Genomic DNA, 15510 nt, shown 5'->3' with positions numbered 1-15510 from the left:
CATTAATATCATTCATTAAGAAAACAAAAAGCATGGTTCTTTGGACTGGATAGTTAAAGGCATTTTGAAATTCCCCCTTCTTAGAGAAACAGCAAATGTCTCTTATGGTAAAGACCAGAAAGAGAGAGGTGGAGAGGTGTAAAATTTAAAAAAGAATGAGAAATGCATAAATGGTTAGAGATGCAGAATATGTAAGGCATCAACACAATATATTTTGCAAAATTGATCCATCTTATGGATAATAGATTAAGAACATAGATATCCTTTCTCATACTTATTGTTTGCTACTACTGCCACCAAGGGAAAAGGACACAGAGGATACTGCACTCGATTGTTATTGATTCAACATCTCCTATATGCTGGGCATTCTTCAGGTGGCTGGTGAACAGAATAAAGTATCTGCCCTCATGCAGCTTACATAGGGGAGACAAACAATAAGTGAATACACAAAAATATACCAGATAATGTGAAGTGTCCATAAGTGCAACAAATAATTTTAAAAGTCCAATAAATACATAGTGAATTATGTGATGGGGAAATGTGCTGTTTTAGAATGAATGGCAAGGTCTATCTCTCTGATCAATTGATATTTAAACAGAAGTTTGAATAAAGTGAGAGAGTGGCAGAGAGCCATATCTAGGAGAAGACTTTTCCAAATACAGGGAACAGTAACAGAAAAGGCCCTGAGGGTGGAGAGAACAGGATTCTTTCAAGCACAGATAGCAAACCATCACAGGAATGCTGCCCCTCCCCCATCCCCCACCCAGCCATGTCCAGGGAAGATGACACAGGTATGAATCCCTGCACTTCTCACTGAGCTAAGACAGGTTCAGAGTGTTTCTGAACACTAAGAGTAAGTGTTAAGATGAAAACCATTTCTTGTCACTGTCTTACAGATTAGGCTTCTGAGTTTCAGACCATAATCCTATCTTCAGATTGTTTGACTTTCCAGTGTCACTGACACTATAATGGATATGGTTGGAAGGGGGAATAGGAAAGTCACCTTGTTGGGGATACCTCATCAGTTAATTTCTTATACTTCATACTATGCGGTATTGCTATGTATCAGGCACTCTGCTAAGTCTTAAGAATACATAAATAAATTATTTCATGTGTCACAAATAAGAAAGATATGGAAGAAAAATCATTACAACATAGTGAAAGAGATACTGTGAGAGCTCTGAAAATCGTACGCCTAAATTGACAGGTAATGGAGCATTGCCAGGAAAGGACTCATGGCAAGTGGGAATGGCGAAGGCTTTAGGACCTAACAGTCTTGTGTTGTATCCAAATTGTGTCACTTTTTAGCTAGCTGTGTGACTTTTGTGCTATTAAATTTACCTCTCTGAGACTAAGATAATACTCGCTAATCATGTGGTCATAAAACTTAGAAAGAAGTACTGTAAGCACATTGCATAGAGGCCAGCACACAGTAGACACTCAAATAGTAGTTTTTATTTTAAAAAAGTTGACATAGATACAGCATTTGTGAACACTGTTGAGTGTTTAGATTGCCAGATGTACACAAAAAAAGAGGAAGCAAGATTCTATGTGTTTAATCAAAGACACATGAAAAAAAGTATAACATTATTTTTAACTTGCACTAATACAAAAATAATATGCAAATTGTTTATATGATACATCCCAATATTAGATATAAATATAAACTACATCCCAATATTAGAGGTGTTAAAATATGAAAAATGTGCATCATTGAATCAATAAAAATGTACTTACATGTTTTGATTTTATAGCTGGAATGCAAGACACAGGTGAAAGTGAAAATAAGAAAGGTTGGATAAGCAAGAAATAGTCATGAAGTATATTTTATATCAAATTAAGAAACCAGGACATTACCGTTTGGGCAAATGAGAGTGCCCTTAAAGATTTTCAGTTCTGAAGAGGTAGAAAAAGCTTGGAGGTAATGGTGGTATGGATTAGAGAAATGGCAGGACACAAATTAGTTAGGAAATATGTGGCATCCTTTAGACCAGAGATTATCACTTTGTGTACTACAATCACCTGTGAAGAATTTCAAGGAATGTGATAATTTTCATTTTCAGTCCTTTTTTTTTTTTTTTACCATGATGAATCTAGTTAGAAATGTATTGGCTTTATAAATCTTTTTCTTTGACCTAAGCATTATTTAAAAATATGTCCCTTAATTTTCAAATATTCTATAGATATTGTTTATGATTTCTAGTTTAATTCTAGCATAAAAAGAGAGTATATACTGCATGAATTCAATGCTTTGATATGTGTTAAGACTTTATTTATGGTCCATGTAGTTTATCTTGGTACATGTGTCATATACACTGCAAAATAATGTTTTTTCTGCAGTTGTTTTATATATGATGTTTTATATATGCCTATAGGGTCAAGTTATTTAAGAGTGTTGCTCAAATCTTCCATGTCCTTAATGATTTTTTTTATTTCTGCTATTCTTGAGAGATATCCTTTTATCATTTTTGAAATATCCCTCTATCTCTGCTTATACTCCTTGCCTAGAAGTCTACTTTGCCCGACATTATACAGCTACACTATCTTTCTTTTGCCTAGTATTTGCATCCTACTACTTCCAACCTATGTCTTTATAATTAAAGTTTGCCTCATAAACACTGCATAACTATGTCTTTTTAAAATATATTCTGAAAATATTGTGTCCTAATTGGAGGGGTTAGTCCAATTATATTTAATGTAATTATTGGTATGCTTGTGTTTTAAGTCTAACATCTTGCTATTTTTCTATTTATTCCTTCTGTTATTTGTTTCTTTCGTGTCTTTTTTGAGTTAACGAAATATCTTCAGAATTCTACCTATTTTATTTTTTGAGTTTTTAGCTTTGTATAATTTTCTATAGTTTGATCTAGGAATTTTGGCATTGAATTAATATTATATTACTTGGTGTATAATTAAGAAACATACACCACCTTCCATTCTTTGTATTAGTGTTATCATAGTTTACTTCTAAATCTGCTATAAAACCCATAGTACATTGTTGTTTTTGTCTTTAAATAATTAAATAATTCCTTTTTTAAAGAGACTTTAAAAAAAAAACAAAAAGAACTTTCATGTTAATCACATCTTTACCACAGTACTCCTCTTTATTGCTTCTCATGGATCCCTATTTTTATTTGCTATCATTTTCCTTTAGTATGAAGAACTTAGCAGTTCCTGTAGTGCGAGACTGCTAATGACACATTTTACTGACTTTCACTTATGTGAGATGTCACTATTTCCCCTTCCTTTTTAAAACATATGTTTGCTGGATATAGACTATATTTCTATTTTTTAGGAATGTGATATCACTCCATTCTCTTCTTGTCACCATTATTTTGAATTCATAGTCAGTTGTCATTCTGATTATTTTTAGCCTATGTGTAATGTATCATTTACCACACAGTTCTAATTTTTTAATTAGTTGCTTTTCAGACATTTTTTTAAATTAGTGATTTACTACAGTTTGACTATGATATACTTAGGTGTAGTATTCTTTGCATTTATCCTTTGTGGGATTTGCAGACCTTATCTGCGTTTTGCCAATTTTGATAATTAGACGCTTTCCAGTCAATCTTCCTCAAATATTAATTCCCCATTCTCTCTCTTTTTAGTAAATTACATGCATATTAGCCCACTTGATTTTGTTTAACAGATCATTATAGCTCTGTTCATATTTTGCAACCTGTTTTTCTGTGTTTCAGCTAGTATTATTTTTACTACTCTGTCTTCAGTATCAGTTCTGTTATTAAAATTTGCTCTTAATCATAATTTAATTTTTGAATTTTCATTGTCATGTATTTTAATTCTTGAATTACAGTTAGCTGTTATTTGCAATTTTCATACCTCTCCTTACATTCTTCATCTTTTCTCCTACTATAGCCACATTTCCCTATATATTATTTAGCATATTTATCATAGTTGTTATAAATCCTGGCTTGATAGTACCTAATTTCAAACTCTGTCCACCCTGTACTTGGAAGCTGCTAAAGTCTGTGCTCAGCTCTTTCAATATTTTATTGGTTGTTTTCCTCTGGGCCTTTTGAAGTCTTGACCACATTATGCATTTTAGGATTCAGCCAAGAATTTAAGGGAAATTTGTATACAGATTTTGAGGCTCCCCCCATGTTTCCTTCCTTTTTTAAGATTTCCTCTTCAATTCTCAGACAATGTGATATCCTCTAATTCTAACGTTTGACTTCCCAGCCTAGTAATATGGTTACTTTATGCTTCAACTCTATACCCACATGCTGTGCAGACTGGGTCAATCATCAGGGAAAATGTTTTAAAAATACAGATTTTGCTCACTGTGATTTCCTTCTTTCACAGATTGAATTATCTCCCAGTGTCTGCCTGTTTTGGGGTCATTATCTGTATTTACAAGCAGCTGGGTTCTTCCTCGCCCCACAATTTATAATTATTATCAGCTGAAAGTTTAGTCAAGTTCAAGCCATTTCATTACAGGGTGCAGGAAGTCACCTTTAGTGAAGGTTCTAAAATGTACAGTTGCCAGAGTTGTCTCCCAAACCAGCTGAATCTCTGAGGGTGAGGCTCAGTTTTGTACGCTTTCAAAATAGCTGCCAAAGTGATTTTGATGTCGCTCACCCGATGGTCCCAGAATTCCAGTTCAAACTCCGGAGATTTCAACACGGGATATCAGGCAACTCCTCAGCCAGTCTTAACTAAGTCCAGTTTAATGAAATAGACAAGGTCAAGATTACTCTGATCAAGTTCTCAGATGAGAATAGGGAGCCTCAAAGCGAGGCCAGTTAGTGCTGCAGCATGAACTATAGTCAAATTACAGCCAACAGCTCTTTTGCTTATCTGAGTAACCAGGGTGAGGGACTTAAACCAGTAGCTTATGGCAAGTCTGCAAATTTATCTTGAAAGACCCTTGGCAAGGCTAGCAGGACATAGCACTCTGTATCAGCCAGAAGTAATTATGGCTCTTAGGATATATTTTGATTGAAAGTGCAAATTTTAATTTCTCAAATCCACCTTTTCTACAAGGTCATCTTGTACTTCATCATAGACTAAAAGGACTATTATGTTAAATTGGAAATTTAGACTCAAGGTACAAGTCCAAGTGCAGAAGTTTGGAATTCACTAGGTTGGAGTATTCTTTTTGTGGACATTAACAATTATTTTAAAAATATATTATTAAATCATCTTGAAACCTTATAAATGAAAAAAGTACTTATTTTGACTACCTGCTATGACAATTTTTATGATCCTTTTCTATTTTTAATCCCTCTGCTTTTAAGTTTTATACAACTGTAACCATAACTGACACATCATTTTAGAATAATTTGGGGCAATTTTTCTTTCTAATTTTCTAATGAAACTGCAGGGTTTTTAAATTTTATAATAATTGAATTAATTTAAAGTGTTCTGGATAGTTGGGCTTTGAGATTGTTTCTCATATTTTAATATTAAAAACACCTGCTACAAATAGCTTTGTACTTTTTTTTCTTCCTGTATTTAGCATTATTTCTTTGAAATAGGCTTCCAGAAATGATATTAATGAGTAAAACTGTTTGGGCACGTTTGGCTGTGCATCTATTTTGCCCTTCAAGAGGTTGCACTTATTACTATCAATTATTCCAATACATCTCATTCTTCTTTGCCTTTCAGCCATATCTCCTGCCAGTTCTACTCTCCAGCTTCTCACTCTCTTTAGTAAACTCCTTCTTCTGCTATCTAGATGGATTTCTCCTGTTATTCATTCAACCCCAAACATCAGCTCTAGAGCCCTGCAGAATTCCCAGGAATGTTTGGCATCACTGCCCCCCATTCTGATAAGGCTCTATAACATTCTATGCACATCGCCATGGCAACACTTACTGCATTTTAAAATTTCACCTCCTCTTCCCCACCCCTGTGTTCATCAATAATGTTATTAAGACCCTCAGTGCCCCCAGTGAGTGTCACACGGAAGATATTTGACAAATATGTTTTGATGAAACTTTATGCCTCTAGAAATAATGAACAAATCCTGTTTCTGCACTCTGACTGCAAATTATTTCTAACATTTATTTATCTTGCTTGTGGATTATATTTAAGCATAATAAAAATTAAGACAAGCACAAATCTGGGCTAGCTATAGTGAAAGATGAGAAAAGTAATAAAATAAAATAATAATCTTAACAAGGGAGGGTATGTGTGTGTGTGTTTTAAGCATTTAAGAAGGTAAGGTAAGTCACGCCTAAGGGACTGTTATCCTATTTGAACTACTAAAGTGGGCGATATTAAGATAAATACACAACGGCTGCCTCTCCCCCGGGACAGTCAATACAATACTTCTGAAAGGCTATTAAGGTGCTGAAATGAGAAAGTAAAGATCCTTGTCTGGCTGACTCTACTTGCCATTTAATCTAACCCATTCACTATCTCTTCAAAATTCATTTTGATTTCTACAGAGAATTAACTGTTACAAAATGGCACATATTAAGTGAAGATACAGTGAGAAATAGAGAAGGAATATAAAAGCGGCTTTTCCATTTTTTTCTCCATTGAAAGACAATTCATATTTTGCTCAAAATTTGGAGAAAAAGAAGACAGGAAGTTTCAAAATTGCTAAAGCCATGACTCATGCAATCTATTGATTCTTAAATGAGAAGAGAAGAATTTTACTTCCCCGGAGCAGGAAGAATCCAAAAATATTTGAGAAGAATAGTAATCACTAAAAGCTTAGAGCAAAGCTACAGAAAATATAGTCAAAGAAATTATATTGTTGAAAGTTGCCAACAAGAGACAGCATATAATTGGTTCAGTCACATACAATAATATCAAATAAAGAAAAAACACTATGTAGCATGTAAGGAGCCTTTTCAATTATACTTATTCTAAAAGGTATATATTAACTTTGGCATTTGACAAAAATTTATCAACTGTGGATCTAGTTGGGGACTGTTTAAATATTCACTGAAGAAGGATGAGGAGAAATGTAGGTGAAGGAGCCATCTTGGGCAGGGCCATCCAGTGGGGGCTGTGGCTGGGCTTGGGAGGGAGAACTGGAGTGATCTCATTCTGAGACTGAAGGAGACACTGGGAAACTAGAGTGGGATCTCAGATTGGGTGAGCTGTAAAATCCAATCTGGAGACCCGAGAAGTCTGAACGGTTTGGCATTAAAGAAGGGTTCAAAAGCTCTCAAATCCAAAGTGGTCTTTGAAGCTGGAACTGGGTGGCAAGAGAGAGTTGCAGAGAGCAACAGTCAGGAATAGGCGGGAGTGGCCGTGAGCAATTGCCTGAAATAGATTTTGTTTTCAAGCTGTTTTCTATGTACCAGCCACAGCTTGAAGTATGGCTTTTAGAGCCAGGAGTAGGATGCATAAAGCCTCAGTAAATGTTACCAAATTGTCCTCCAGAATGATTTCACCAATCTATGTTCCCACCAACAGAGAATGTGTGTACTTCCTCACTGCTTTCTTTGCCAGGATAAAAATTAAATGCTTTAATTCTTTTTCTTATTTTGCCAAATTGGTAAAGGAAAAAATATATATATTTTACATTTAATTTGCATTTTTAAATTACCAATAAACACATATTTTATATATCTTTATTGGAATATATTTATTATATTTAAATATAAGTTGATTGTAAATTATAATTAAATATAAATATACATATACACATATACATATATATGTATACATTTTTTTTTTTAAGATGGAATCTCACTCTGTCGCCCAGGCTGGAGCACAATGTCATGATCTTGGCTCACTGCAGCCTCCACCTCACGGGTTGAAGCCATTCTCCTGTCTCAGCCTCCCAAAGTGCCGGGATTACAGGTGTGAGCCACCTCACCTGGCCTACATATAAATGTGCTTAATATAAATTATTTGATGATGTCTTCTGGATTTATTTATATTGCTGCTTTAATATTTTTATAATGATCTATATAAAACACTAATATGTTAAGAGTATGACTACTCTCATGTTGAAATTTTCTTCGTGATCCTCTATATGTATTTTAATTCTGATCTTTAATATATAAACATATATAAATATATATAAAGATTTATATATATAAATATATATATAATTATGACCTTTAATATATAAACAGTGTGATCAAATCTCTCAATATTTTTCCCAGTATCCTTATATTTACAATATTTTTTGTCCGAGCCGAAGTCATTTAAGAGCTCACATTTATTCTCTGATGGTTAAATGCTTTAATTTTACAATCAAGTATTTGAATTTCTGGGTTTTATTTTGGCATAAGGCAGGAATCTTTACTGGTCAAATAATGGATCTATTTTAGCTGGTTTAAGGTGAGACGGATTTATTACATAGTTTAAGCTAATTCACTGAATTACCAGGAGGGTAAGGGCACAAAACTTGGATGCCACACAGCCAAGAGCAAGAAATCTTCGATCACCCCATGTGAGCATTTTAGGGGAAACCCACTACTGCTGTATGCTAGGGACCAGAGAGAACTCCCACTTTATCAGCCCCAGAACAGTTAAATAACTCTACCAAGAGGCCCAGTTTCCTGGGGGACTCTTATTACTTCATGGTGCCCATTTCTGCCTTCCAATGGGCAGAGAACGTATAGTGAACTGGGATCTCTTAGATATGCATCTAAACATGTATCTTCTAAGCAAAACCCATGCCTGAAAAATACAGTAAAGCTAACACTATGCAATGCTTATTGCATGCCAAGCATTGCTCCAAGGGCTTTTACAGATATTAACTAATTTAAGTTTTACAATCGCCTCTGAAAGGGTATTGTTATTATCCCCATTTTGCATACAAGGAAGCCGAGACACAGAGTTAAGTGATTACCCAATATCACAAAGCTATTGGATGGCAGACCTAGAATTTTTACCCAGGCTGTCCAGGTCCTGAATCTGTGCTTTCACCCATTGTGTTGTACAGCTTGTGGTTTTAAGCTTCTCAGCTTCTATGGTACAAGAAGCCAAGTTGGAAAGAGGTGGGAGTGGGTGCTGACTCAGTCTATTTGCACAGTACTGCACAGGCACTAATCTAATTTTTCCAAAGAGCTGCTCAGTTTTCTAGTGCCATATATTGAATACTCCTACTTTCTTTATTGATTTATAATATACTAATGTTCTTATGCATTGAATATTTGTTGAATGAATGAATATTTTAGAGTGTACATTTGGACTATCTAATCTAGTCCATTGTCAATTCTGGCATTTTGTGGGCTATTTTCTGTTGTTATTTGAGATGCCCTCTCTGGATCTAATCACTATGTCCACTCTTATCTGGCCCCTGTCTGCTAATGCCTAAGGACTGCATCCACGGACTCCTTTGCTCTCTGGCTTCTGGTTGGATTTGACCAGGGAAATATATCACAGGAGACAGAGGAAGGAGGTAAGTTATGTTGGAGCATTTGTTGCCTTGGCTTCCTTCTGGCCGTGGGTCAGTTTGTCCCTCTAGAGGGGCTCAGCACCTGCCAGGTGTCTGCCTTCCACTGTTCTCCCATCAGTGGATTTATAACTGCCCCTGTCTCCTCACCACCTTTCAGGTCTAAGGTTGGCCTGGAGTATTGCATATAATTCCTTAGTCATTTCTCTAAAATCTGCCTACACTTTTTTTTTTTTTTTTTTTATTATACTTTAGGTTTTATGGTACATGTGTGCAATGTGCAGGTTAGTTACATATGTATACATGTGCCATGCTGGTGTGCTGCACCCACTAACTCGTCATCTAGCATTAGGTATATCTCCCAATGCAATCCCTCCCCCCTCCCCCCACCCCACAACAGTCCCTGAAGTGTGATGTTCCCCTTCCTGTGTCCATGTGTTCTCATTGTTCAATTCCCACCTATGAGTGAGAATATGCGGTGTTTGGTTTTTTGTTCTTGCGATAGTTTACTGAGAATGATGACTTCCAGTTTCATCCATGTCCCTACAAAGGACATGAACTCATCATTTTTTATGGCTGCATAGTATTCCATGGTGTATATGTGCCACATTTTCTTAATCCAGTCTATCATTGTTGGACATTTGGGTTGGTTCCAAGTCTTTGTTATTGTGAATAGTGCCGCAATAAACATACGTGTGCATGTGTCTTTATAGCAGCATGATTTATAGTCCTTTGGGTATATACTGAGTAATGGGATGGCTGGGTCAAATGGAATTTCTAGTTCTAGATCCCTGAGGAATCGCCACACTGACTTCCACAAGGGTTGAACTAGTTTACAGTCCCACCAACAGAGTAAAAGTGTTCCTATTTCTCCACATCCTCTCCAGCACCTGTTGTTTCCTGACTTTTTAATGATTGCCATTCTAACTGGTGTGAGATGGTATCTCATTGTGGTTTTGATTTGCATTTCTCTGATGGCCAGTGATGGTGAGCATTTTTTCATGTGTCTTTTGGCTGCATAAATGTCTTCTTTTGAGAAGTGTCTGTTCATGTCCTTCGCCCACTTTTTGATGGAGTTGTTTGTTTTTTTCTTGTAAATTTGTTGGAGTTCATTGTAGATTCTGGATATTAGCCCTTTGTCAGATGAGTAGGTTGCGAAAATTTTCTCCCATTTTGTAGGTTGCCTGTTCACTCTGATGGGAGTTTCCTTTGCTGCGCAGAAGCTCTTTAGTTTAATGAGATCCCATTTGTCAATTTTGGCTTTTGTTGCCATTGCTTTTGGTGTTTTAGACATGAAGTCCTTGCCCATGCCTATGTCCTGAATGGTAATGCCTAGGTTTTCTTCTAGGGTTTTTATGGTTTTAGGTCTAACGTTTAAGTCTTTAATCCATCTTGAATTGATTTTTGTATAAGGTGTAAGGAAAGGATCCAGTTTCAGCTTTCTACATATGGCTAGCCAGTTTTCCCAGCACCATTTATTAAATAGGGAATCCTTTCCCTATTTCTTGTTTTTGTCAGGTTTGTCAAAGATCAGATAGTTGTAGATATGTGGCATTATTTCTGATGGCTCTGTTCTGTTCCATTGATCTATATCTCTGCTTTGGTACCAGTACCATGCTGTTTTGGTTACTGTAGCCTTGTAGTATAGTTTGAAGTCAGGTAGCGTGATGCCTCCAGCTTTGTTCTTTTGGCTTAGGATTGACTTGGCAATGCGGGCTCTTTTTTGGTTCCATATGAACTTTAAAGTACTTTTTTCCAATTCTGTGAAGAATTGGAAGCTTGTCATTGGTAGCAATGGAAGCAAGTCATTGGTAGCTTGATGGGGATGGCATTGAATCTGTAAATTACCTTGGGCAGTATGGCCATTTTCACGATATTGATTCTTCCTACCCATGAGCATGGAATGTTCTTCCATTTGTTTGTATCCTCTTTTATTTCCTTGACCAGTGGTTTGTAGTTCTCCTTGAAGAGGTCCTTCGCATCCCTTGTAAGCTGGATTCCTAGTTATTTTATTCTCTTTGAAGCAATTGTGAATGGGAGTTCACTCATGATTTGGCTCTCTGTTTGTCTGTTATTGGTGTATAAGAATGCTTGTGATTTTTGTACATTGATTTTGTATCCTGAGACTTTGCTGAAGTTGCTTATCAGCTTAAGGAGATTTTGGGCTGAGACAATGGGGTTTTCTAGATATACAATCATGTCGCCTGCAAACAGGGACAATTTGACTTCCTCTTTTCCTAATTGAATACCCTTGATTTCCTTCTCCTGCCTAATTGCCCTGGCCAGAACTTCCAACACTATGTTGAATAGAAGTGGTGAGAGAGTACATCCCTGTCTTGTGCCAGTTTTCAAAGGGAATGCTTCCAGTTTTTGCCCATTCAGTATGATATTGGCTGTGGGTTTGTCATAGATAGCTCTTATTATTTTGAGATACGTCCCATCAATACCTAATTTATTGAGAGTTTTTAGCATGAAGGGTTGTTGAATTTTGTCAAAGGCCTTTTCTGCATCTATTGAGATAATCATGTGGTTTTTGTCTTTGGTTCTGTTTATATGCTGGATTACATTTATTGATTTGCGTATATTGAACCAGCCTTGCATCCCAGGGATGAAGCCCACTTGATCATGGTGGATAAGCTTTTTGATGTGCTGCTGGATTCTCTTTGCCAGTATTTTATTCAGAATTTTTGCATCAATGTTCATCAAGGATATTGGTCTAAAATTCTCTTTTTTGGTTGTGTCTCTGCCTGGCTTTGGTATCAGGATGATGCTGGCCTCATAAAATGAGTTAGGGAGGATTCCCTCTTTTTCTATTGATTGGAATAGTTTCAGAAGGAATGGTGCCAGTTCCTCCTTGCACCTCTGGTAGAATTCGGCTGGGGTTCACAGGACAAAAAAATCTGGTCCTGGATTTTTTTGGTTGATAAGCTATCGATTATTGCCACAATTTCAGCTCCTGTTATTGGTCTATTCGGAGATTCAACCTCTTCCTGGTTTAGTCTTGGGAGGGTGTATGTGTTGAGGAATTTATCCATTTCTTCTAGATTTTCTAGTTTATTTGCATAGAGGTGTTTGTAGTATTCTCTGATGGTAATTTGTATTTCTGTGGGATCGGTGGTGATATCCCCTTTATCATTTTTTATTGCATCTATTTGATTCTTCTCTCTTTTTTTCTTTATTAATCTTGCTAGCAGGCTATCAATTTTGTTGATCCTTTCAAAAAACCAGCTCCTGGATTCATTAATTTTTTGAACGGTTTTTTGTGTCTCTATTTCCTTCAGTTCTGCTCTGATTTTAGTTATTTCTTGCCTTCTGCCAGCTTTTGAATGTGTTTGCTCTTGCTTTTCTAGTTATTTTAATTGTGATGTTAGGGTGTCAATTTTGGATCTTTCCTGCTTTCTCTTATGGGCATTTAGTGCTATAAATTTCCCTCTACACACTGCTTTGAATGCATCCCAGAGATTCTGATATGTTGTGTCTTGGTTCTCGTTGGTTTCAAAGAACATCTTTATTTCTGCCTTCATTTCGTTATGTACTCAGTAGTCATTCAGGAGCAGGTTGTTCAGTTGCCATGTAGTTGAGCGGTTTTGAGTGAGATTCTTAATCCTGAGTTCTACCTTGATTGCACTGTGATCTGAGAGATCATTTGTTATAATTTCTGTTCTTTTACATTTACTGAGGAGAGCTTTACTGCCAAGTATGTGGTCAATTTTGGAAAAGGTGTGGTGTGGTGCTGAAAAAAATGTATATTCTGTTGATTTGGGGTGGAGAGTTCTGTAGATGTCTATTAGGTCCGCTTGGTGCAGAGCTGAGTTCAATTCCTGGGTATCCTTGTTGACTTTCTGTCTCGTTGATCTGTCTAATGTTGACAGTGGGGTGTTAAAGTCTCCCATTATTAATGTATGGGAGTCTAAGTCTCTTTGTAGGTCACTCAGGACTTGCTTTATGAATCTGGGTGCTCCTGTATTGAGTGCATATATATTTAGGATAGTTAGCTCTTCTTGTTGAATTAATCCCTTTACCATTATGTAATGGCCTTCTTTGTCTCTTTTGATCTTTGTTGGTTTAAAGTCTGTTTTATCAGAGACTAGGATTGCAACCCCTGCCTTTTTTTGTTTTCCATTTGCTTGGTAGATCTTCCTCCATCCTTTTATTTTGAGCCTATGTGTGTCTCTGCACGTGAGATGGGTTTCCTGAATACAGCACACTGATGGGTCTTGAGTCTTTATCCAATTTGCCAGTCTGTGTCTTTTAATTGGAGCATTTAGTCCATTTACATTTAAAGTTAATATTGTTATGTGTGAATTTGATCCTGTCATTATGATGTTAGCTGGTTATTTTGCTCGTTAGTTGATGCAGTCTCTTCCTAGTCTCGATGGTCTTTACATTTTGGCATGATTTTGCAGTGGCTGGTACCGGTTGTGCCTTTCCATGTTTAGTGCTTCCTTCAGGAGCTCTTTTAGGGCAGGCCTGGTGGTGACAAAATCTCTCAGCATTTGCTTGTCTGTAAAGTATTTTATTTCTCCTTCACTTATGAAGCTTAGTTTGGCTGGATATGAAATTCTGGGTTGAAAATTCTTTTCTTTAAGAATGTTGAATATTGGCCCCCACTCTCTTCTGGCTTGTAGGGTTTCTGCCGAGAGATCCGCTGTTAGTCTGATGGGCTTCCCTTTGAGGGTAACCCGACCTTTCTCTCTGGCTGCCCTTAACATTTTTTCCTTCATTTCAACTTTGGTAAATCTGACAATTATGTGTCTTGGAGTTGCTCTTCTCGATGAGTATTTTTGTGGCGTTCTCTGTATTTCCTGAAACTGAAAGTTGGCTTGCCTTGCTAGATTGGGGAAGTTCTCCTGGATAATATCCTGCAGAGTGTTTTCCAACTTGGTTCCATTCTCCCCGTCACTTTCAGGTACACCAATCAGAGGCAGATTTGGTCTTTTCACACAGTCCCACATTTCTTGGAGGCTTTGCTCGTTTCTTTTTATTCTTTTTTCTCTAAACTTCCCTCCTCGCTTCATTTCATTCATTTCGTCTTCCATGGCTGATACCCTTTCTTCCATTTGATCGCATCGGCTCCTGAGGCTTCTGCATTCTTCACGTAGTTCTCGAGCCTTGGTTTTCAGCTCCATCAGCTCCTTTAAGCACTTCTCTGTATTGGTTATTCTAGTTATACATTCTTCTAAATTTTTTTCAAAGTTTTCAACTTCTTTGCCTTTGGTTTGAATATCCTCCCGTAGCTCGGAGTAATTTGATCGTCTGAAGCCTTCTTCTCTCAGCTCGTCAAAGTCATTCTCCATCCAGCTTTGTTCCGTTGCTGGTGAGGAACTGCGTTCCTTTGGAGGAGGAGAGGCACTCTGCTTTTTAGAGTTTCCAGTTTTTCTGCTCTGTTTTTTCCCCATCTTTCTGGTTTTATCTACTTTTGGTCTTTGATGATGGTGATGTACAGATAGGTTTTTGGAGTGGATGTCCTTTCTATTAGTTTTCCTTCTAACAGACAGGACCCTCAGCTGCAGGTCTATTGGAGTACCCAGCCGGCCGTGTGAGGTGTCAGTCTGCCCCTGCTGGGGGGTGCCTCCCGGTTAGGCTGCTCGGGGGTCAGGGGTCAGGGACCCACTTGAGGAGGCAGTCTTCCCGTTCTCAGATCTCCAGCTGCGTGCTGGGAGAAACACTGCTCTCCTCAAAGCTGTCAGACAGGGACATTTAAGTCTGCAGAGGTTACTGCTGTCTTTTTGTTTGTCTGTGCCCTGCCCCCAGAGGTGGAGCCTACAGAGGCAGGCAGGCCTCCTTGAGCTGTGGTGGGCTCCACCCACTTCAAGCTTCCAGGCTGCTTTGTTTACCTAAGCGAGCCTGGGCAATGGCAGGCGCCCCTCCCCTAGCCTCGCTGCTGCCTTGCTGTTTGATCTCAGACTGCTGTGCTAGCAATCAGCGAGACTCCGTGGGTGTAGGACCCTCTGAGCCAGGTGCGGGCTATAATCTCCTGGTGCACCGTTTCCTAAGCCCGTCGGAAAAGCACAGTATTCGGGTGGGAGTGGCCCGATTTTCCAGGTGCCGTCTGTCACCCCTGGAAAGGGAACTCCCTGACCCCTTGCGCTTCCCGAGTGAGGCAATGCCTCACCCCTGCTTCGGCTGGCGCACGGTGTGCTCACCCACTGACCTGCACCCACTGTCTGGCACTC

General features: G+C 37.8%; 1 protein-coding gene across 2 annotated transcripts in view; it reads left to right on the top strand.

Annotated features, from left to right (window-relative positions):
* Window positions 1-15510, top strand: part of LOC129030351 (uncharacterized) — a 40436-nt gene that overhangs the window by 21016 nt on the left and 3910 nt on the right. The window contains exons 5-6 of one of the 2 annotated variants that reach the window (XM_063648944.1): window positions 7667-7788; window positions 9258-9340. In XM_063648944.1, the coding sequence (XP_063505014.1) occupies window positions 7667-7745 (79 nt within the window). In that variant the 3' untranslated portion in view covers window positions 7746-7788; window positions 9258-9340. Of the gene's footprint in view, window positions 1-7666; window positions 7789-9257; window positions 9341-15510 lie in introns of those variants that run through there. The other variant, XM_054475604.2, reaches the window with a different exon arrangement.

This window comes from Pongo pygmaeus, chromosome 12 (genome assembly GCF_028885625.2).
Source record: "Pongo pygmaeus isolate AG05252 chromosome 12, NHGRI_mPonPyg2-v2.0_pri, whole genome shotgun sequence".
Taxonomy (NCBI): domain Eukaryota; kingdom Metazoa; phylum Chordata; class Mammalia; order Primates; family Hominidae; genus Pongo; species Pongo pygmaeus.
Note: the sequence above shows the minus strand (reverse complement) of the source record. Positions and strands in the feature narration are given on the sequence as shown.